This window comes from Jaculus jaculus, chromosome 8 (genome assembly GCF_020740685.1).
Source record: "Jaculus jaculus isolate mJacJac1 chromosome 8, mJacJac1.mat.Y.cur, whole genome shotgun sequence".
Lineage (NCBI taxonomy): Eukaryota > Metazoa > Chordata > Mammalia > Rodentia > Dipodidae > Jaculus > Jaculus jaculus.
Window position 1 is genome coordinate 57,800,006 of NC_059109.1, and position 23,587 is coordinate 57,823,592.

The 23,587-nt window shown below is 46.9% G+C and overlaps 1 protein-coding gene across 2 annotated transcripts in view; it reads right to left on the reverse strand.

Annotated features, from left to right (window-relative positions):
• Positions 1–23,587, reverse strand: part of Mapkbp1 (mitogen-activated protein kinase binding protein 1) — a 68,183-nt gene that overhangs the window by 3,120 nt on the left and 41,476 nt on the right. Inside the window, exons 5-31 of one of the 2 annotated variants that reach the window (XM_004660894.2) lie at positions 16,133–16,195; positions 15,856–15,913; positions 14,424–14,594; positions 13,680–13,817; positions 13,282–13,464; positions 13,064–13,081; positions 12,567–12,727; positions 11,225–11,414; positions 10,519–10,665; positions 10,134–10,309; positions 8,715–8,806; positions 8,150–8,275; positions 7,771–7,841; positions 7,510–7,631; positions 7,207–7,282; positions 6,985–7,096; positions 6,638–6,701; positions 6,295–6,429; positions 5,981–6,117; positions 5,735–5,790; positions 2,989–3,225; positions 2,361–2,527; positions 1,986–2,128; positions 1,688–1,885; positions 1,445–1,529; positions 899–1,182; positions 85–681 (exon numbers count right to left, since the gene is read on the reverse strand). In XM_004660894.2, the coding sequence (XP_004660951.2) occupies positions 85–681; positions 899–1,182; positions 1,445–1,529; positions 1,688–1,885; positions 1,986–2,128; positions 2,361–2,527; positions 2,989–3,225; positions 5,735–5,790; positions 5,981–6,117; positions 6,295–6,429; positions 6,638–6,701; positions 6,985–7,096; positions 7,207–7,282; positions 7,510–7,631; positions 7,771–7,841; positions 8,150–8,275; positions 8,715–8,806; positions 10,134–10,309; positions 10,519–10,665; positions 11,225–11,414; positions 12,567–12,727; positions 13,064–13,081; positions 13,282–13,464; positions 13,680–13,817; positions 14,424–14,594; positions 15,856–15,913; positions 16,133–16,195 (4,007 nt within the window). The remainder of the gene's footprint in view (positions 1–84; positions 682–898; positions 1,183–1,444; positions 1,530–1,687; positions 1,886–1,985; positions 2,129–2,360; positions 2,528–2,988; positions 3,226–5,734; positions 5,791–5,980; positions 6,118–6,294; positions 6,430–6,637; positions 6,702–6,984; positions 7,097–7,206; positions 7,283–7,509; positions 7,632–7,770; positions 7,842–8,149; positions 8,276–8,714; positions 8,807–10,133; positions 10,310–10,518; positions 10,666–11,224; positions 11,415–12,566; positions 12,728–13,063; positions 13,082–13,281; positions 13,465–13,679; positions 13,818–14,423; positions 14,595–15,855; positions 15,914–16,132; positions 16,196–23,587) is intronic. The other variant, XM_004660895.2, reaches the window with a different exon arrangement.

Genomic DNA, 23,587 nt, shown 5'->3' on the forward strand with positions numbered 1-23,587 from the left:
TGGACACACAGAAATGGGATGGAGCCAGAGAGTGGCCAACAGAGAGGATGGGGCAAGAGGTGAGAACTGGAGAGCTGTGCACACCTGAGTCCTGGCTCAGGGCTGCCCCTGGCCTGGCGCATTCCATGGGGTTGGGAGTCTTCTCAAGGGATAGGGACTGCAAACTCTCAGGTCCTTGGAGGAGACTGCTGAATGGAAGCTGATGGACACAGGGGTTGTTGGGCCCAAGATGAGCACAGCATTCTGTCCTAGGTTTGGAAGTGGTACCCTCCCCAAAACAGGCCAGCTTCTCAGATGCAGTGTGAGGTTTTCCTAGGCCTGCTGGGGAACCAGGCTGTTCTGAATCACTGGGGGCCTGGCCCTTGGTTTTAGGTGAAAACGTGGCCAGGGTAGGACGGTCAGGCAATGGTTTGGGGATGTCCAGGACAAGGTGAGACCGGCTGGGCAGAGCCAACTTGCTGAAAGGTGAGATTCGGACAGGTGTAGGAGCTTGAGGTTCAGTCACCAGTTCTGGACTCTCCCCAACTGAGAAGCTGTGAGCTAGCTTGGTCACAGAACTGGTGGTAGAGTTCTGGTAGGAGTGATGCCGAGATAAATGGCCATCAGCCTGTGGCAGGGAGCTCTGGCCACCCTGGACCTCCATCTCCCGGGAGGGCAATGGGCCTGATGAAGGCAGTTCATCTGCAGAGGAAATGAGACACATACAGGTCAGGTGATAGGGAAGGTATCTCAGGGGTTATATGGCTCAATCCTAGAAGCTGATGTCTGCCGTCAAACACCTACTAAGGTATGGCAGCCTTGGTGACACACCAGGGCCACACTAGGTCCACCCTCCTCCAGCATGCCCACATGTCCCACATTCCCTCCACCCTGGAGCTGAGCCCATCAGGCACCTCACCCTGTAGCACTAGACTGTGCACAGATTGGGCTTTCTGGAGTCCACCTAAGGGGCTGGCTGTGGCCACTCTCTTGGGGGCCCAGCTGCTGTCTGAGTTGTTACGTCGGCGTGGCAACAGCACAGGAGCTGCCTGCTGGGGGCTGGGATTTCCAAGGGAGTGCTCCACTTCTGGCGGAGCTCCCGGGGGGTTGACACCACTGCCTCTTGGCTGCTCACCAGACACCTGTGGCACCTGGACAGGTCTCAACATCAGGGCCAAGCTTGAGGAGGCTGGGTATGGTTCCCTATAAGAAAGAAAGGTGAAAGAAGACCCAGAGAAGCTCAGTATTCCTCCCACCAACATGCAAGATCCCTCACAGCATCAGAGAAGCTCTAGGAGAGGACAGCCACAAAGTCAGACAGACTCAGTCAGTCAGAGAGAGGTCAGTTGTCTCAAAACTAAGTGCAAAACATCCTTGGGGAGAAGAGAGAAAGCTACAAGCTGCGCCAGGGGCAGGAGCACTGGGAGGACAGCAGACCAATACCGTTGTGGGGAAAAGTTTCTACCTGAGTGCAGGGGTGTTCACTTGCAAGAGGTATCGTGATGAGATACTCCGAGACTCTGTCCTCTCAGGGACCTGTGCTGGACCCCCTGCCAAAGGCACAGAATTCATGAATTGAGGCAGAAGTCAAGCCCTTGTCCCAGATTCTGCCTCCACTAGAAAGAAACCCCAAGGCACTGGCTGCCATACCCTCCCTCTCAGCTAGACAAGAAGAAGGATAGACTAAAGTGCTGCCCCCTCACCACACCTTGAGCAGCCCCATTGGCCAGGGTCTCAAAGTGCTGTTTTAGAAACTGCTCCTGGTCTGGGGTACAGGGGCTGCCTTCCTGTAGCCCATAGAGGCCAGTGCTTCCCTCCTCTTCCTCCTCTTCTTCATCACCCTCAGCTGGCTCTTCAAGGTCTGAAGAGATGCCATCCACACTTAGAGGCTCCGTGCTTTCTGAGTCTGGATATGGGAGAAGAGAGGGGCACCATGCTGCATCCATCTGTGACCCACCGGTGCTTCCTCACCTGTTTTATGACCCTCCCTCAAGCTGCAGCCTCACCTTCATTGGGGTGCTCAGGGCTGGAAAGGCGGCTGCTGTAATCCACAGAACACGCACTGTCAGGACTGTGCTTTTCTGAGCCTCTGCTGCCTGGGTACACTCTTCTCAGGGATCCTCTGGTTGGAGCCTGCACCTGGAACGCACTGCCAGGAAGGCCAGCCGAGGAAAGAAAAGGCAGTGAGCAGCAGAGACAGTAGCCTCTCTATCTGCCTGTGAACAGAACTAGGGAGGAGGGTGTGGGAAGGTGGCAGGCTCTGAGTGGCTGCTGATGGGGGGTGTGGAGGACAGTCATCCCCTAACTGACAAACACTAAGCGGGAAGGGACAACTGGGAGCTTCATGGCACCATGAGTTCTGGCCAAGGCATGACCCTTGCCTGGTATCCATGGTGGGGCTGTCACTGGGCTCCGGGTAGACAATACCATCTTCAGTGGGTGCAGGCTCCAGATCTTGAGCAAAGACTCCTTCCTCTTGTGACAACAATCGAATAATATGGGGGCAGGAAAATGGCTGGGAAGTCTGGAGCCGAGGGAGCTTTTCATTCTGGGAACACACAACAGGCATTTATGGAGACTGTACATGTGGGAAGAGGGCCTTGGAGAAGAGAAAGAGGTGGACAAGGGCTTGATGAACACCAATGTGGGGGAAGCAGAATAGGCCTTTCAGGACAGACACTAGGGAGCCAGGCTAGGATCCAGCCAGTATTGTGAACATCTGGAATATCAGAATTCTGAATTAACAAACTCAAGCTGTACTCCATACCAAGAGTTCCCTAAGGATCCCTAACCAAGGCAAAGGCCAATTTTGGTCTCTATACCCCAACTCCTTGTCTGCCCATCCTAGTTCCCAGACTATCTATACCTACCCTGACTTTGCAGTTCAGGTGACCCATGTGCCACAGAAGAAGAGCAAGCAAAGCTGCACTCATGCTCAGATACCAGCTGATGGCCTAAGGCTAGATAAGGCTCCTTGAGAGAGCTAGAGTTGGGAGAAAGCTGGCTTACCTGGCTAGCAAGTGAGAGTTCAGGGGGCTGTGGACCATACTTTCCAGGACCACACAGAGCCCCAGCCAGTGAGTCCTGACTGGGGCCCTGAGGGCTCGGGGCCAGGGTGTCCAGCTGTCGCAGGTCCAGCATGGAGTGAACACTTAGCTCCATGCCTGGCTGAGCCCAGCGCCCCCTTCTTCTAGGTCCTGAGTTGGCTACAGGAGCTGGGCCCAGGAACTCCATGGTCTCTTGTGCCTGGTGGGAGTTAAGAGTGGAGGAGAAGTAACAGTAAGAATTACAGGTCTGGAGAGATTGCTTAGTAGTTAAAGTGCCTTCCTACAAAGCTTAACAACCCTGGTTTGACTCCCCAGTACCCATGTAAAGCCAGATGCACAATGTGGTACATGCATCTGGAGTTTGTCTGCAGTAGTTAGAGACCTTGGAGTGCTCATTCTCTCCCTCCGTCCCTCCCTCCCCCTCTCTATGTCTCCCTCTGCTTGAAAATAAATAAATAAAAATTTAAAAAAAAAAAAAAAAGAATCACAGGGCTGGAAAGATTGTCTAGTGGTTAAGGCACTTGCCTACAAAGCCAAAGGACCCAGGTTCAATTCCCCAGGACCCATGTAAGCCAGATACACAAGGTGGCACAAGCATTTGGAGTTTTTTTCAGCTGTTGAGGGCCCTGGCATGCCCATTCTTTCTATCTGCCTCTTTCTAATAAATTACTAAAAAATTTTTAAAAAGAATTATATACACTGAGGCTGGAGAGATGGCTAGGTGGTTAAAAGCACTTTCTACACAAGCATGAGGGCCTGAGGAGGCCTGAGAGACTGCTTGGGTTAGATCCCCAGGACTCACATAACAGCTTGGCATGGCTACACACATCTGTAACCCAGTCCCATAGAGAGGCAGAGACCTGAGAACTGTTAGAGTTTGTGAGAAAAGGGAAAGCTCCAGGCTCAGTATGAGACTCTGGCTGAAGTAAGAACTGTGGCAGAGTCACTGATGGAGCAGAACATTCCACATTGCACTCCGGCCAGTGCAGGCAAACGTACCCCAGTGCATGTGAGCTTATGAGGTGCTACATGGACATACGCACATGTACTTGTACCACACATACTCACCATTATACACACAGCCACCCCCCCAAAAAAAAGGAAAAGAAAAAAATAAAAGAATTACCATTACCAAGCCTGTGACACACGCCTTTAATCCCACCACTTGGGAGATAGAGGTAGGAGGATTGCTGTAAGTTCAAGGTCAGCCTGGGACTACAGAGTGAGTTCCAGGTCAGCCTGGGCTAGAGAGAGACCCTACCTTGAAAACACAAACAAACAAACAAACAAAAGAATCACACATGCTAACAGTACTCATATGCCCCTTACTATGTGTCAGATACTTTCCAGGTTAGGCTGGCCCTGAAATGCATGCTCTTAGCTGAATTCTGCATCCTCACAATAGGAATCTCTAGTCTCTGTCTCTCTGTCTTCACCTGGTGTGTTACACATCCCAAAGCTAGGATTCGTTTTTTTAATTTTAATTTTTTAACTTTTATTTTTTTATACAATAGGCTAAAAGTAAACATTATTAAAAGATTAAGTTTATATAATACATATGTACAATTTAGTGGTGTTTTCTTTTCTGACAAAATGTTGAAACAAGTATTAGTTATAAACAAAAACTATAGAGAAGAATTTGTCATAACAATAGTTTAAATTTATAATTTCTCAAAGGTTCACATGTTTGATAACAAACTAGCAATCCAGTATCATTCTTTTCTAATGAATTTTACTGTTTGAGGCCCAAATTTCTTCTTCAAATGCTAATTAAAATATTTAATGTTGAAGTACCAAAGCTAGGATTCTTAAAAGTCCTCTACTCTGAGGATGGTACAAATAGGACCCAAAGAGCCATGACAGCACTGAGGATAAAGTAACAGCTTAGGTGTGGTGGCACTACAGAGTGAGTTCCAGGTCAGCCTGGGCTACAGTGAGACCCTACCTGGGAAACAAACAAACAGGAACTAGAGGGATAGCTTAAGAGCTAAGGTACTTGCCTGCAAAGCCAAAGGAACCAGGTTCAATTCCCCAGGATCCACATGAGCCAGATGTACAAGGTGGCACATGTATCTGGAGTTTGTTTGCAGCGGCGAAAGGCCATGGTGAGCCCACTCTCTTTGCCTCTACCTCTCTCTCTCTCTCAAATAAATAAATTTAAAAACAAACAAAAATAGCCTAGGCTTGAAATCCTCGGCATAATCAGAGTGTGCCAGAATCCACACCAGCATTAACTCTGTGGAGCTGCTGCTACTAAGAGAAGGTGCTAGGCTTGAAATTTCAACAAGGGACAAAAAACGGCTTGCTTTGAATGTCTTCAATACTGGGGCCTTTTCCTCAGACTGTTCTGAGCTTACTTCCTGATCAGGGTCTTAAGAACTACAGTTTCTCTGGATTTCTGCATGTGGACCCCTGATTTCCTTGAACTGTAGTTCTGACCATGTGGTTGACAGACCCCTTTTCTACTTTCTACCTTAAAATACTCTTGGATGGATTTTCCCCCAGATACCAGGCACAAAAAAGAAAACTAGGCTGCCCTCCTCCCTAACCCAGGTCCAGCCTAGGTGCTTCAACTGCCCTCACAAAGCCTCCTTTGGACACAGGTGAGCAGATCCTATGCCCAAATGTCTGATGAACCACAAAGGACTCTGCTGCCATCCCTTCACTTCCAATAACCTTGAAAGCACATTTCAATGATGGCAACTCACCCGACTCATCTCCCAGTGGGACAGGCTTCGCAGCAGGGCTGGGCTCGGGGCTGAGGCTAGACAGAAACAGGCAGTTAGAGGGAGTATTTCCTGCCTATCCACCTTTGGGGCCAGGGTCCCATATCGGTCCATCCCCCATGTGACCACTATGATGCTCCAGTTTCCTCAGCTCATGCTGCTCTCACCCCAAGGTCCCACTTAGGACCCATCTAGCCACTGCACAGCAAGTTCCTGTCTACTACAGACCTGGCTCTTTCTTGGTAGTCTTGGCAAGGATGGGCAGAGCTGGCAGTTCTTCTTCTTCAGTACCCTCATCTTCTCCCTCCTTGTCACTGTCTGATGAAAGAGCTGGTCCAGTAGAAGGCACCACTGGGGCCTGGTGCCTGAATCCAAGACAAGGAAGGTCATGGGGAGAGGAGATCCAAGGAGGAAGAGACCAACAAAACAGGTCTTTTCATGAGAAGGAAAGTCTTGGGCTAGGACTCAAATGAGGAGGAGCAGAGATTTCCTAGCAAGCCATCGGGAAACTCACCCACCTCCTGTTCATAGTTTCAACTCACCGCTTCGGTCCAGAAGCCCTTTGGGGAGAGGACGGTCCCTGCTGCTTGCTTCCTCGCTGACGCTGGCGCAACTCAGCCAGACGCTGCCTCATGCTGATGGTCATCTCAGAGCTTAGGCGCCATACAAATATACAGCTAGGACAAGCCACAACATTTAGGATAGAATTCTAGAGATACACAAGAAGACCTGAGCCACCCTCTATTGATATATCAGGCTCCTCCAAGAACACTCCCTGTTCAGTCCCACTTCTCAGAGACATCCATGATATAAAGGGAGAGGAAGGACAGGGTGTGTCTATGGCACAGAGAAAAGACTCCCTCAAGAAAGCTGGTTTCTGCTCACCTGTCCCCCGACACAGAGATGAGATGCTTGCAATCATTACTAAATTTCATGCCAGTAACAATTTCTGAAAAGAACAAGGAAGATGGTCTATGAGCAGTGCCCCAAAACCTTTTCTCTAGTAGTGAATATAGGGATTTGTTGATGGGGCAGGTCAAGAGCCAGCCACATTCAGGAGCTTGGTGGTCTTAAGAGTCTAGAGAGTGGAGAAGGGGAAAGATACCATGCTGTCCCGATCAGGCACCAGAACTCCCTCCCTTGCTTCAGTCAACTACTGAAGACATAGTTGTTTAGTGGCAACAGATACAGGGAAAGCAGAATTCCAAGGACAGACTGGGGAGTATACTCACCTGAGTGACCAAACATTGTAGCTACGCATTCGCCTGAGGAGAAGTCAAAAATGGAGAGATTCTTATCGGAACAGCTGGTGGCAATGTAGATCCCTGAAGGGTCTGTTTGCACCTGAGAGTGAGACACACAGCTGGAAGAGCAGAGAAATGCCACCCCCTCTTCCCTTAGTATCACTCTGTCCCCACCCCACTGGTTTTACACTCCTCCAACCAGGCTCTTACCTTGATGAGAGTGCCGTCCTCACCCTGTGATCCTTTGAACAGCTTTTTCTGCTTTCCACTGCTAATATTAAAGATCCTGTAAAGAAAGTCATTTGTCAATGCAGGAAGGGTGACAAACAAGTACACCCAGAGAGGCACCAGCACTCACTCCCAGTTAATTCTTTCTGGGAGCTCCTCCCAGCACCTCAGGTAAGGGGTTCACAGTCTTGGACGAAAGGACGTATGTGAGGATTTAGTTACAAAAGAGCGGACCCCAAGAGCATGACAGATGTGGTCAGAAAGCCTGAGAAGGGGATGGCCCACCGAATATTTCGATCTTGACAGCCAATGGCTGTGTACTTCCAGCTGGGTTCCACATCCATGTCATAGAGGGTTGTCTTCCGTACCACGTGGTGTGTGCGTGTAAACTGTACTCCGTCTCCGGACTGCAGAGAGGGAGCACGTGGGCAGACACATAACCAAATGCATCCCCCGGCTGCCCTTCACCTCTTAGAACCTCAGGAAGTGGGATGGTAGAGAGCCCACTCCCACGACAGCCCCTTACAGGGACCCCAGTGCCCCTACCTTCTGTGCAGTGCGGAAGTAGATACTTTTGTCTGCTCCACAGCTGATCATGCGCACTTGCCCATCACTGGCTATGGAGGAGGGGGCATGTAGATATTCTCACCATTCCCACCACTCAGGGGGCAGCATTTTTGCTGCTTTTCCCCCATTCAAGCTATTCTACATGTCAATCAATTAAACCAGAATGCTTCCTTCTAAACCCATCTCCCCATCCTCAGCACAAACTTGCTGGCTCAAAGTCCCCAGGACTATATTTTCCATCCACCCCTGGGCTTTCCAGGTGCTCTCCACCATTTCTCCACACTAGCAGACCCTTCTCATGGAAGTAGGAGTGGTGGTAGGTGGCAGGGTGTGTTGCTTCAATCTCCCTGTCCCCCACCTGCAAACTTGACAGCAGTGATGGAGGATGAGTGCTCATCCAGTGTCTGCTGCAGGCTATATTCCCGCCCAGCATCGAGCACATGGATCAGCCGGTCTCGACTTGCTGATGCCAGCAGCTTCAGTCCTAAAGTTGAAAGAACTCCATCAGCCCACATGTGCCTGGAGCAGGCCCTTAACTGCACCCGATAAAGAGCCCCAAGGGCACTGAGTATCATATCCCTAAGCTACATGAACCACAGAGCTGCTTTCTTCTTTAAAGCTTGCAAAAGCTGGGCATGGTGGTGCACACCTTTAATCCCAGAACGCAGGAGGGTTGCTGTGAATTTGAGGCCAGCGTGGAACTACAGAGTGAGAACCAGTTTAGCCTGGGCTAGAGTGAGACCCTACCTCAAAAACAAAACAAACAAACAAACAAACAAAAAATACCAACAACAAAAAACCTGCAAAGACCAAATGAACCAAAAGATAGGTCCATATCAAAATCCAGGCTGGATATAAGTGGCAGCAGTAGGGCTGGAGAAGCCCTGTGTCATGTTGGGCTTTATGCTAGGCACTCTCCTTACCTGTGTTTGGCTTGGAGTACTCCAGGCACAGGATCTCAGAGTCATGAGCCTCTACCTTCAGCATCTCACTCAGAGACTGCAGTTCATGCACCCTACAAATATTAGAAGAAGTCACTTCCAGGCTGCAAGATGAAACTCCTTCTGCTACAAACTCTCAACTATTTTTTTTTAGCTTTTATTTTTAAGATTTATTTTTTGGGCTGGAGAGATGGCTTAGCGGTTAAGCGCTTGCCTGTGAAGCCTAAGTATTCCAGTTCGAGGCTCCATTCCCCAGGACCTACGTTAGCCAGATGTACAAGGGGGCGCACACATCTGGAGTTCATTTGCAGTGGCTGGAAGCCCTGGCACGCCCATTGTCTCTCTCTCTCTCTGCCTCCTTCTCTCTGTCTGTCGCTCTCAAATAAGTAAATAAAAATAAAATAAAAATAAACAAACAAAAAATTGAAAAAAAGATTTATCTTTATTTACTTATTAGAGTCAGAGAGAGAGAGAGAGAGAATGGGTGCACCAGGGCCTCTAGCCACTGCAAACAAACTCCAGATGCATGAGCCACCATGTGCATCTAGCTTACGTGGGAACTGGAGAATCAAACCTGGGTCCTTAGGCTTTGCAGGCAAGTGCCTTAACTGCTAAGCCATTTCTCCAGTCCTTAAATCTTAAGTTTAGAGAAAAATTGCAAACAAAAAAAGGGGGGGACAGATGTTCCATCTTTCCCTTCCCAACTTTGCCTAATGTTAAAAACATACATAATTTAGATACTCTAACTAAATAACTTATTCACATTTCATCATTTTTTTCAACATCCTTTTATTTGATACATGATCTTATCCACAGTCCAAATGGCCTTTAGTCTCCTGTAGTCTATGATAGTTTTTCCATCTTTTCCTACCTTGTACAACACTGACACAGTTGAAGGGCATTGGTCAGTTCCTCTACTATATGTATTTCATTTGATTCTCTCATGGCTGAGCTGAGTTCATTCCTTTCTGGTAAGAACAACATACACAATACTATGTTGTTCTTAGTAAAACATATAAAGATTTACAATGCTGATGTGTAGTTGTTAATCAGGACCACTTGGTTAAGACAGTTCTCCTGGGATATGCATTGTAAAATTATTACTTGTCATTTAAAGATTATTTTGTTCCTAAATTTAAAAAATTACTCTGTGTGTGTGGGTATAGGTGTGCCAGGGTCTTTTGCTGCTGCTAATGATTACCTGTCCAGCTTTACATAGGTAGCTGGGGAACTGAACCTGGACCAACAGGCTTTGCAAGCAAGTACCTTTAACTGCTTAGTCATCTCCCCAGATACCTTCAAAATTTTTGAGACAACCCTTCCTAAAGGTTTGTCCTTGGGGACCTGACTACTCCAACCATCATGGGAGGCAGTCAGTTCCCAATCCAGCCCTGGAATTACCTAAGTGTGCCCATACGGTCTCCTGAGGCAAGATGCTGTCCATTGGGGCTGATACACACAGAGCGGATGCCCACGCGGGGATCCATTAGGGACGCATCAGCTTTGTCTCCTCCAGGTAACTCAGTGTCCAGAAGGGACTGTGTATTCCCATCCACATAGATGATCTTAATGAGATCCTAGTGGAACAAGCCAGAAGAGGATAAGGCAGACCTGGCACTGTGAGAAGAAAGGAATGCTGAGCAATATAAACCCTTGGCTCAAAAAGCCAGGCAAACAAAAGCTGGAATATCAAGGACTGGGGACCCAGTTCCTAAGAACAAGATCAAAAGCCACAGGCCTAAGGGTACTAAGTATGAAGTGGGAGCCCCAGGGCTTCAAGGCTCACATTGCTAAGGATGTTTCGGTGCAGGGTAGAGCCATGTACCCCAGAGCTCTCTGTGTTCCACAGGCGGATGGTGTTGTCTGAAGAACAGGTAATAAAAGAACTTGGAGGCAGGCAGGCCTGGTTACTGTCTTTCACCTCAGGGTAGACCTGAAAAGGCAGAGGAAAAAAGTCAGGCTTTCATTTAAGGGAGCAAGCTTTGCCCGCCTAAGGAGATTGAAAGAAGGGAATGAAGTCCAAGACAGAACGCTGGCTAACAGTTAGGTGCCTGACATAAAGTAAGCAAGCAAGATGTAACTGTGTTATATTCTTTATAGTAAGAGAAAGCCCATGAATCTAACATCTACTATGTGATAGTCATTTCTCTGTCTCCTACTTACTTCATTTCATTGTATTCTTAGAACAATTAGATAAATCAGACACATCATTTTACAGTTAGGAAATCTGAGGCTTGGTGAAGTTTAGTAACTTGTCCAAGATCACTGAGCCTGGGGTGAGACAAAGCTAAGACTAGACAGGCACTCAGAAGAAGACTGAGATGTTTTAAGTACTAAAAGTGAAGCTTAAGCCCCAGGATCCATGATAGGAATGTCACTGGAGAAAAGGGGATACAGTAGGAATGAAGGCTATTTGGAGTTCCCCACTTTCTGTCATCACAATGGTATTCCATCAAACTCTTGTCAGTCTCCAGCCAGACCAGCCTACATACCTCCACACTCCAGACACAGGAGGAATGATAAAGAGCTGAGTACACCTTGCCCACTTTCTTGGGGTCCCTCACATCCCAAACATAGATGCTGTGGTCGTTGTATACACAAGATAGCCACTGATTAGTTGGATCAAAGGTCAGGGCAATGGTGTCTGGATACCTGGCATTGGCCCCTCCAGAGAAGAGGCGACTGTGGGAGAAAGGAGAGGACACACTGGTGAGACTGAAGAAAATGGAGAAAAGCCAGCACCCCAGACCCACAAGCTTGGAAGAAGATGCTTAAGGAGAAAAAAGAAGCCCCTAAGAGCCATAGCCTGGGAGCTGACCCTGCACTGCTAGGCATAGTGTTCTTCAGATGAACACAAGTGCACAATGTCAAACAAGGAGAGTCTGTGGTCACAACAGGAGCAAACAAAAGTGGAACTGAAAAGCCAGGTGTGGTGGTGCACGTCTTTAATCCCAGCACTTGGGAGGCAGAGGTAGGATCACTATGAGTTCGAGGCCACCCTGAGCCTACATAGTGAATTCCAGGTCAGCCTGTATTACAGTGAGACCCTACCTTGGGGGTGGGGGGGAGTGGGACTGACTGTTTTATAACCATGTCTGTACACAGATTCAAAAAGATCACCATACACACTATGAAAATGGGGCTAGCTAAGGTAGGGTTAGAGTCACTGTGAGTTCCAGGTCAGCCTGGGCTACAGTGATACCCTTGAACAATTTTTTTTTTTTTTTAAATACGGTTAGCGATGTATCTGAGTGTTAGAACACTTATCTGACATGCAAGTCCCTTGGTTTTACCCCAAGCACTTTAAAAATAAAAATGATCAGCCTTGCCCAGCTAACTCAGTCAGTAGAGCATGAGACTCTTAAAAATAAAAATGATCATGATAATCTACTTACAGCATTGGTTTAACTGCAAAAATAACCAAATCCAACCCTTTCCCTTCTAGCATGATTGATTGTGCCTCTTTACTATGTAAGAGCTTTATCCCAAACCTTTCCTTTTGTGTGGAAAGATTATCAAGATGTTTAACTAAAATTTCCCCCACTTCCTGCAGCATCCAATGAGAAAACTTCAAGCATTTGTATCATTCTTAAAACCATTTAAGACAAACCTAAAGCTTATAACAAGCTCCTAATACCCACTAACTGAGACACTCTACAACACTTGTTCATAGTCTCCATGGTTCTGACAATCAATAAACCAAATGTGTTTGTCTACAAAGGCACTCCTGATCATCGCTGGCATCAATGTACTCTTTACTATGTTCCCTTACAAATCCCTTATAAAGAGAGGTGGACACAAGGTGCGAATAGAGACAGGGCCCACAAAGCTCACCTGGCCTCAGTGATGCTGGCAATGTCTGTTCCTAATGCATGGGGTCTGGGCAGGGTGCTGAGGAAATGCAGGTTCGAGGGGTTGAAAAGGCGCACAGTGCCATCAGCACAGCCACAGAAGATGTAGTCTTGGCTCACAGAGATGCAGTGAGCTACTGTAGTCTGTGGGCAGAGTGGATCATGACAGTAAGGGCCACCCACCCACTCAGTCTTGTCTTTTCCTCCCCAACACCTCAGTGATGGTCACATGTGACAGGAGAAACAGGCCAAGACAGGGACAAGGGAAAAGCAGCCTGGCTGCTCTGTCTGAGCCCCTCTGTCATCCAAAGATACCCTCCCTCCAGCAGCAGGTGGCCAGAAGAGGCATAGCCCTGTGCAGGTGGGGAATAGAAATCAGGGCCCTTCTAAGGCATCAGAGAAGCCAAGAGGATGAAGTAGAAAAAGCCCAAGAAGGAGAAGGAAATAACCTGAGGAAGAGGAAGGCCTAAGAGCACTTACTGTGAAGCTGCCTGCGTTCTGAGCAAAAAAGGAAAACAGGGGAAAGGAAACAGAGAAAGGAGAGAAGAGGAGAAGAGAGAACAAGGTAGTTATACGATCACCAGGACTGGCTCTCCATCTTCCTCTGGAGCTTCCTCTTGCATGCATGAGGACCCAGCCCAGGCATAAATTTTCCCCTGATGAATATGTTGGAGGTCTATTCTTGGGGAGTTACTTACTCTTAGTTCCACCCATTTGTCCAGAAGCCTGCGATCACTGAACTCGCATAGCAGCCCTGAGGATGTGATGCAGAATGTACTGTCGGCCTTTTTCCCTCGGCCACAGGCCACATCAGTGAACAGGTTGTTCCGCAGCTCCCCCAGCAGCCCTGAGCGGCCCAGCAGGGGCACAGTGGTGTTTACCTATGAAGACACACCACCATCATCCATCCATCCATCCACCTCCGAGCCTGCCCCTGGAAAGGAGGCCCTCAGGTGGAGAGGGCAGCTGCACACAGGTCCCCTTGCTCTTTGAGACTTGTCCCCAGCTCAGGCAGATCTGACTCATCAACATCACCTATGTCACTGTCAAGCAAACAAGAGCATATCCAGAGTAGGCTGAGCCTCCTACCCCTCACCTTTGTAGTTTTACTGTCATCAAGGTACCAGAACTTGATGTGTCGGTGACCTGCTGTAACGAAGTAGCTGCAGTCTTCAGAGAAAGACACTGCCGTCACTCGACTCGACACCTTGTTGGAGGCCACCACAATGTTTTTCTAGAGGAAGGTCAAGGAAAGAATCAAAGTTCCAACTCTTGGGACTAAAAAGAAAAGGCATCTGAGTATGGAGGAGATACTAGAAAGAATTTCTACTTGACCCTGAGACTACATAGTGAATTTCAAGTCAGCCTGGGCTAGAGCAAGACCCTACCTAAAAAAAAAAACTTGAAGCCAGGCGTGGTGATGCACACCTTTAATCCCAGCACTTGGGAGGCAGAGGTAGGAAGACTGCCATAAGTTCAAGGCTACCCTAAAACTACACAGTGAATTCCAGGTCAGCCAGAGTAAGAGTGAGACCCTACCTTGAAAAACAAACAAACAAACAATTGAAAAAAAATGTTTCTAGGATTTGCTGGTCAGAAAAAGGGATAGGGAGAACTCCTTTCCAGAGATTCAACGGTCAACTCTTCGGGAGTATGGGAAGTCATAAAGCTAGCCCCTGCTAGCAACATGCTTGGCACATACTTGTAATTTTCTGCTTCAAACAATTTCCTAAAATGTAATTGCAATCAACAGAGTGGAGTGAGGCAACTCAGGTCAGCAGCTTCCTGACTCCCCATTAACCCTGGGACCCCCATGAGAATGTCAGGCCAACCCACTCACCTTCCAGGCCCACACGTTGACAATCATATCATGCTGGTAGCCCACAGAGACGATGTACTTGGCACTAGGTGAGAAGGCCACACAAGCCACTCCATACTTATGCTCTTGCAGCTCTGCTACCTGGCTACGTTCAGCCACATCCCAAATCCGCACAGCAGGCATGTGCCCACTCTGCAGGGAAGCAAGAATCAAAAGTGAAGACTGTAGAAACAAAGGTGTGCAATACAGCCTCCTTAGCCTTTCAGAGTAGGGCCCTTTACCTCAGCTTCTGGACACTCACTCTCTCCCTCTCCACTCCCCCCCCCCCCAGCCCATGGGCCCCTGGCCAACAAGTAAGACCAGGTAAGAAACACAAAAATATCTGAGAACAACAATCATTATCATTATCAGGGAGACAGTGAGACCATGGCTCTGTATTTGGTTAAAGCTTCTTTATTTTTGCTGTTTTTCAAGGAAGGGTCTCCTTCTAGCCTAAGCTGACCTGGAATTCACTATGTAGTTTCAGGCTGGCCTTGAACTCACAGTAATCCTCCTACCTCTGCCTCCCAAGTGCTGGGACTAAAGGTGTGCACCATCATGCCCAGGAGAGACAGAGAGAGAGAGAGAGAAAGAAAGAAATAGAGAGAGAGAGAGAGAGAGAGAGAGAGAGAGAGAGAAAGAAAGAAAGAAAGAAAGAAAGAGAGCGAATGAGAGAAAATGGGTAGAACAGGGCCTATAGCTGCTGCAAACGAACCCCAGATACATGCACCACTTTGTGTATCTGCCTTTAGGTGGGTACTGGGGAATCAAACTCGGGTTGTTAGCTTTATGGGCAAGTGTCTTAACCATCTTAACCACTGACAAATCTCTCTAACCCTGGTTAAAGCTTCTTGAATGATTCTGGTAGGCAGTCAAATCTGAGAGTTACTGTCTATTTCTGGCCCTGACTGCCTCCCTGTAAGAGGGCAGAGGTGTTCCTGATGTGACCAGCTGGGGGCATCAGAGATAAGGAATGTTTTAGCCTTGCAGTTTTCAAAGTGTAACTCCCTATCACATAAACATTACTTAGGAACTTGTTAAAGATTGCTATCTGAGGAATCCCAGGCTTATAGAATCAGACAATTTTAGGGGCATGCCCAGTAGTGTGTGCCTTAACAAGCCCTCCAGGTGATTCTGATGCACACTAAAGCTTAAAAGGATTACTGGGTATGGTGGCTCACACCTTTAATCCCAGCACTTGGGAGGGAGAGGTAGGAGGATCACTGTGAGTTCAATGCCACCCACAGACTCAATGAATCCCAAGTCAGCCTGAGCTACAGTGAGACCTTACCTCAGAAAACAAAAAACAAACAACAACAAAAAAAGAAGGAGCCAAGGTGACAAGAGCCCTAACTGAACTCAGGATGGAGGTAAGCCACACTCTACAATAATGCTCTTCCTCTTCTTCACTCACCTCTCCAGTAACCAAGTACTTTCCATCAGGGGAGAAGGCAAGGGCAGTAATAGTTTTCCTACGAGAGACAGAACAGGTTTAGCAGCACACTAGAAGCTCATACATACCCCAACCCCAGCCTGTCCAGACAGGCCCAGAAGGCTCAATGGCTCATGTGGCACTTCCCTACCCGGCCTCAGGTGCCAACAGTGTCCCAGCCCACAGGGCCCCAAGGCCCAGACTAGGTCCCTCTCAATCCCGAGGAGGAAAAATACTCCCTGAGGTCAGGCCCACATACCTGGAACTGTTGAGGATGTGGTGTTGTTTATGTTTCCTGGGGTTGAACAGTACAACCACACACCTGAGGAGATGAGTGAGACATCAGCCTTAACAAAAACTAGAGGTCCCCAAGTAGTCCCCAAGCTACTGGGGCTTCTAGTCCCCTAGCAAAAGGTCAATCAAGCTCAGAGTAGTTCCACTGCTATCTTCTGGCAATCTGTTTTTGCTTGCTTCCTGTCTCCACCCAAGAGGGCCTATCTCCCTATAAGGGACGGTTAAAGGGCTCCCTAGAAGCCTACCTACCAGGTCCCTAAGCAGCAGCCCCACCTCTGGTCATACTTCCCAAGGGCAGTGCAGGACATTACACATATCCCAGGAATGGATGCAGGAAGAAAATAAATGTCATCTAGTCAGCATAGGCTGATCAGAGTGCAGCCACTTCTCAGACTTAGAGACACATACATGTCAATCATCTGTGTACATAAGGTGACGACAGCCTTCTATATGTTGTAGCACAGTCTAAATGTTTGATGAGAAGTGTAGATGTACGGGGGTGACAAATGCAAGGAGGCAGAGAGCAGGGACAAGTTTAAGAGGGTCTTGGAAATGTAGAACTCTGGCCCCGGGACCTGAGAAGAGCTTCTGACCACCAGAAAGAGATAAGCAGGGATCTGTCCCTTGCAGAGAAGGGTAAAGCAACCTTTCCAGCAGAGGACAAGACTACTGAACAGGATCAGACTGACTGTCCAGAGACAGCTCTGGGAAGGGAAGCAGAGTGGTAGACATCAGGAGCAGTAAACTGGAGGCCAAGGGCCAAACAGAAATCCCAACAGGCATCTTGGCTATGAGCAAGCCCTGGCCTGTTGTCCACCTGCTTCTCCCTTCATCAGCACTGGGCCAACTGACAAAAGCAAGCCAAGAAAGGGAAGGAGGAAAGAGTGAACAAGCAGCTACTTCCCCAGTCCTGTGTTACACTGGGAACCTCGGCAGTGTGGAAATTCAACAGGAAGAGCTATAAACTGCTAGCAAATGTTGAGCCTTTTGGGCTCAACAAAACACTTTAGTATGCAGATTCCCAGGTATTCTTTAGGGACAATGGAACCTCTGAAGGGATCAGATATGCCCAGAACTTCCAGCTGACCGATACTACTTGGAGGTCCTGAGTCTTGCCATCTCTGCTTCTTTCCAACAACCCTAAGTTTTCTTTCTCCTCTCCCCTTTCCCAGTCTTTCCTTTTCTATATTCCTTTTACTTTAAAAAAAAAATGTATTTATTTATTTGCAAGCAGAGAGAGGGAGCAAGATAGAGAGAAGGGAGACAGACAAAGAGAGAATGGACATGCCAGGGACTCAAGCCATTGCAAACAAACTCCAGTCGCATGCACCCCATTGTGCATCTGGCTTATGTGGGTCCTGGGGAATCGAACCTGAGTTCTTTGGCTTTGCAGGCAAATGCCTTAACCATTAAGCCATCTATCCAGCCCATCCTTTTACTTTTTACACCAACTTCTCATCTTCTGCTTCCCTTTCCAGAATGCCATGGTCAGGAGGGTTTTAAATATGACAAGTCATGTATAGTGGCACATGCTGTGATCCCAGCATTTGGCAGACTAAGGTTGTAGAATCAAAAGTTTGTGCTTAAAAAGCCAGGCATTGTGGCACATGCCTTTGATCCCAGCACTTGGGAGGCAGAGGTAGGAGGATTGCCATGAGTTCAAGGCCACCTGAGACTACATAGTGAATTCCAGGTCAGCCTGGGCTAGAGTGAAACCCTACCTCCAAAAACGAAAGAAATTAAAAAATGTTTGCGCCACATAGCGAGTTGGGGACCAACCTAGGCTACAAAGCAAGATCTTGTCTCAAAAAAAAAGAAAAAAAGAAAAAAAAAATAGGGCTGGCTTAGTGGTTAAGTGCTTGCCTATGAAGCCTAAGGACCTCGGTTTGAGGCTCGACTCCCCAGGACCCACTTTAGCCAGATACACAAGGGGATGCATGCATCTGGAGTTCATTTGCAGTGGTTGGAGGCTCTGGCACGTCCATTCTCTATCTATCTCTATCTGCCTCTTTCTCTGTCTGTCTGTTACTCTCAAATAAATAAATTTTTAAAAATTTAAAAAATTATTAAAAAATACACACACACAAACACACACATATGACAAAAGATGGTTTTAGAAACTTTGTACTATCACTCCTGAATAGATATATGAAAAATACATGGCACTGGATGTAGTGATACACACCTTTAATCCCAGTACTCAAGAGGCAGAGGTAGGAGGACTCCTGTGAGTTCAAGACTAGGCGGGACTACTAAGTGAGTTCCAGGTCTGCCTGGGCTAGAGTGAGAGCCTGCCTTAAAAAAACAATGTATGTGTATGTGTGTGTATACACATATGGCAGTTATAGTTCAAAGTTTTCAGATACAGCTGTTTATGTTTTAGGACTTTATTCTATGTGTATGAAATAATAATACCCTCAAGGCCTGCCACAACCATGAATTCGAGCCCAGCAGGCTTTCTGTGGCTAACTGCTACTTTTTGAACCTTCTTATAATCTGTGCTACCCTATTGGAAAGGCCCTTTACCAGCACATCTCTTAGCAAAGATGGCTAGTCTGATATGTTATAGGCTATCCAGCTTTCTAATTAGTAAGAGATGAACCATGGCAAAGACTTCAGATCTCAAAGAGCTTATTATATAATTGAAATAACTTGGTATATAACTCAGCCAACCACATTACAAATCCAGAAAAATTAAATACTGAGGATCTATGGTAAACCTGGAAATGTTCTCTTAAGCCCATCATCCCAAAGCAGCAATGTTGGCCTTTAAAGGGCAGTACATCAGACTTCTTTAAAACATTTTCCAGGGCTGGGAAGATGGCTTGGTGGTGAACAAAAATTAAAAGAAAAACTTTCCAGGTCATAGGCTGACCTGGATTTCACTATGTAGTCTCAGGGTGGCCTTGAACTCATGGCAATCCTCCTACTTCTGCCTTCCAAGTGCTGGCATTAAATGCGTGCACCACCATGACAGTCTAAATTCTGGGTCTTAATGGGACACAACTTAAGTTTCCTCCGTTTCCTAAATTCAACTCAACAGTGGAAAAAAGAGGAGGGTGTAAAATGCAGGCAGAAAGATAGAGGAAGATGAGCAAGCCTTTCTTTTCCATCCTGTCACAGTATAGCAGGAAATTGTGAAGTGAGGGAAAATTGCTGTGTACTCTGGGAAAAAGATAAGCAATGGTAATTAAGTACAACAAAGAGTATAGGGAAGGGAGTTTAATGATAAATAGGAAGGAATCCCTTAATTTGAATTTTAAGAATGCTGGAGAGATGGCTTAGAGGTTAAGGTGCTTTCCTGTGAAGTCTAAGAACTCATGTTCAAATCTCCAGGTTCCACGTAAACCAGACGCAGAGTGATGCAAGCACGCAGTGTCGCACATGTGCACAAGGAGACACACACATCTGGAGTTCATTTGTATCAGCTGAAGGCCCTGGTGCGTCCATTCTCTCTCTCTCACAAATAAAAAATTCAATATTTTTACTTTTTGTTTATTTATTAGAGAGAGAAAGGAGGGACAGAATGGGTACACCAGGGCCTCCAGCCATTGCAAATGAATTCTAGACTCATGTTCTACCTTGTGCATCTGGCTTATGTGAGTTCTGGGGAGTTGAACTTGGGTTCTTAGGCTTCACAAGCAAAGGGAAAGAAAGAGAATGATAAAGGGAGAGAGAGCACGAGACATGTGTACAGTTCATGGTCACAGCTCTTCTGTGGGGAAATATAATGCAGAGGCTTAAGAGAAGGCAGAGCAACCAAGGCTCCTGTGCACCAGCTTCATTCAAGCCCTCGCAATAGAACAGTACAGCCTATTCTCAAAACCCCGACGTGCTTCCTTAGTCTTTTTAGTAAACTCTCAGTGACTCAGTCAGCTAGGGAGAGGAGGATAGAGCTCAGCTGGCAACAGTCATTGACCCTCCACCTCCACATCCCTGCCTAGCAGGATGAGCCTTGTAGCAGTGTTCACTAAAATCAACGTAAAGAAGGCTGGGTGGGGCTGGTTCAACAGGCTGACTCCTGCAGCTCAGAACCTGAGGGTATATAGAGATTGCTCACTCTCACAGGGTGAGGATTAGTTCTTGGTCCCTGTGGGCCTGTCAGATCAAGGGAGTCATATTATGGAACACCATCGCCATTAAGGGCCAAGCCCTTGACATCCCCATCCCTGTACAGGTCCAGACTTGACACAGAATCCACCTCCTACCATTCTCCATCCTTCAGAAGGCACAGGCAAATGAACACCATGATGAGCCATTACTGGAGCATCACATACAAGGAACAGCCCCAAGATTCAACCAGAGACAATGTACCTTTGAACTTCTTTCAGACTAAGTAAAATGAGAGGGGACTCACAGACACATACTGAATGTCCTTCAAGCCTGGCTCTAATCTTGTTTATCATTAAACTTCACCCACCACATTCCCACTGTATTTCACTAATACTGCTTATCATTTTCCCAAAGTAGCAACTTGTAACTGTCTACATTATTTACTTTGGGAATTGCCTGCTCATAAAGATGGCATTGTATTTTGTTTACTGTTAGGCCTCCAGCACTCATAAGTGTTTGTGAAGGGGTGAATAAGCTTCAAGTCACTAGTTACAAGACCTTAAAACTCTTGAGTGCTAAGAAACTTTTCTGGTAGCAAACTTATGAACTAGGACCCTAGGGGTAGGCCCATGGTTCTCCCATACCATAGGCATGATTCACTGAGGCCACAAGAGCAATATAGTAGTACAAAGAGATAGCCTGGAAAGATGGGTCAGTGCCATGCAAACTTGAGAACCTGGGCTGAAGATGTGGCTCAGTGGATAGAGTGCCTGCTTAGCATATACAAAGCCCTAGGTTTAGTTCTTAGCACCGCATAAAACTGGTGCTAGAATTGTTATTAAAGTGATGTGTTTGGGTGTAAAGTTGACAAGAGACTAGAGTTGGGGTGGTTAATCTTTGTTGTCAATTTGACAGGATTGATAATCACCACAGAAGCACATCTCTAGTTGTTATCTATGAGAGTATATCCAGAAAGGTTTAAGGTAAAGGGAAGATCCATCCTAATTATGGGTGGCATTGAACTATTGTTATTGGACTAAATAAAGCAAGCTGAGCATGAGTTTCTCTCTCTCTGCTTCCTGACTGCAGATGTAATGAGACCAGTTGCAGTATGCCTCTGCGGCCATGACCTTCCCACCATGACGGGCAGTACCGTAAAACTGTGAGCCAAAACAAACAAACCCTTCCTTCCTTAAGTTGCTTGTGTCAGGTATTTATCACAACAACGAGAGAACTAATAGTATTCTTAGCTATGTTCTTGAAAGGCACTTGGAGGTACCAACAAGGAGAGACTACCCAGGAGGTCAGCTGCTACTATGGCATCCCATACAGGATATGGACCCTATTATATCACTAGTGTCGTCCAGAGGCAGAATCACAAAGTACTTCCACAGATTTGTTTATAAAAAGGAAAGTCTTTATAGCTATGATTATTTTAAGAGATAATTATGCTAATATATTTCCTGGGCATCCCTATCCCTGCTTATGGTCCTTGATAGATACCTGGAATCCAGTGCCTTGTAAATAAATAACCCTCTCGAGCCAGACCATGAGACCCATTGACATCTCTGTTTCTGGGATACTTTACAAGCCCCTCCTCAAAAATGTGAGAAAAGACTGAGGGCTATTAATTCCATGAATTACATGACCAATAATTAGTACTACTCACTACTAGTATGTTTTTCTCTGTCCAGAGGACTCTAAACATATTTCTTTTCTCAATAAGAAGTGAACCTCTATGAGTAGTGAGTCCTAAAAGCCGACCTTAATGATTGTGTTAGCTCCCTGCCTCTCACTCATTCTGGTCTATCATGCTCTTGGCTAGCTCCTCAAATAAAAAAAATGATTCCTCCTTTCCCTAGGACAATTGTACTTGACATTTTCTTCATCTTGGAACACTCCAATGTCAAGTTGCACATACTGTTTCCTTTTTGTTATAGAGTATCAGTTTAAATGTCTCCCCTTCCCTCCCCCCCACACACATACTGAGCCCTGACAACCCAATCTTACAGATCTTCTCAAGCTCCCAGTTATTCACTGACTCTCCCTTCTCTTTCAGAATACTTGCTTCTCTTATATTACTTTGTATAGTCTTGTTTATCTGTTCACTCTTTCCCTCCCTCCTTCCCTCCTTCCTTCCTTCCTTCCTTCCTTCCTTCCTTCCTTCCCCTTTTTTTCTTTGAGGTAGGTTCTCGCTCTAGCCCAGACTGACCTAGAGTTCACTATATAGTCTCAGGGTGGCCTCAAACTCACTGCAACCCTCCTACCTCTGCCTCCCAAGTGCTGGGATTAAACGTGTGCGCCACATGCCCGGCTTGTTCACCCTTTCTTACCTAAGGCTCACACAAAAGCAGTGGTCGTGTCTGTCTTATTCACTGTTATAGCCTTGCTGTTTGGCTCAAAGCAGGTTTTTAACAAACATCTGCTAACCAATGAATGCACCAGTGAACAAACTGTTATGGGAAGAGCTAAGGACCCTGGTTTGAAGTCTGAGACATAGAAAGAAGCCAGGAGGGAAGACGCAGAGGACACTGACACACTCTACCTATGATTCCATCAGCCACTAAATCAAAGATCTTCCTCTTGCCTTCCCCCTCCCCCCCCCACCAAACTCTCCTCAGGCAAATGCCCACACAGGGCTTGCCTCAGAGAGTAAGCAGCAGCCTTGTAGTCTTTCAAGACAGCTGTCACTAGAGTACAGTTCTGGAGGAGATTCTAAAGCTTTCAACCCTGCCCAATACTATGATGCTGGGATCTCAGCATCAATTCCCAATATGGGCACTCACAGGAAAGGTGAGTTTCCCTCTTCTTTCCACCTAAAGCAACCAACAGGCTTCCTCTGCTGGAAAGGCTCAGCCTCCATGCACCTCCTCAAGTTGTCAAAGAACAGCTCTGCTCCGAGGACTCACTCAAGTTACAATGGGGTCATTCTCAAGACAGAATGACTCCAAGCATAACAGAGGCTACGAAGCCAGCTAGAAAAAAAAATGCCCAACTCGATTAAGGTTGTTCAATCAAACTAGGCTCCTCAAAGACACTGTGTGGTATTGTCTCAGCATTTTATGGTGGTAGGACTTAAAGGCCTAAGAGACAAGAGGTGGGCTTCCTGTGGGAAAACAATAGCAAAGGGAGAGCTCTGGAGAACAGAAGCAGGAGCCACTAATAAAGAAGCTTTGGCTCAGCCTCCACACTCAGCTGGAATCCTAACCCACTCCACTTCATACATACTGTCCACCCCCTTCCTTATGTGGTTTCATTTCCTCTCAGAAAACTTTGTTTTGGTTTGATATTTGCCACTAGGCCTCTGAAAGAACTGCCCAAGTTTTGTTTTCTTCTTGTTTCTAGGATACCTGAGCTGGCTCCTAGA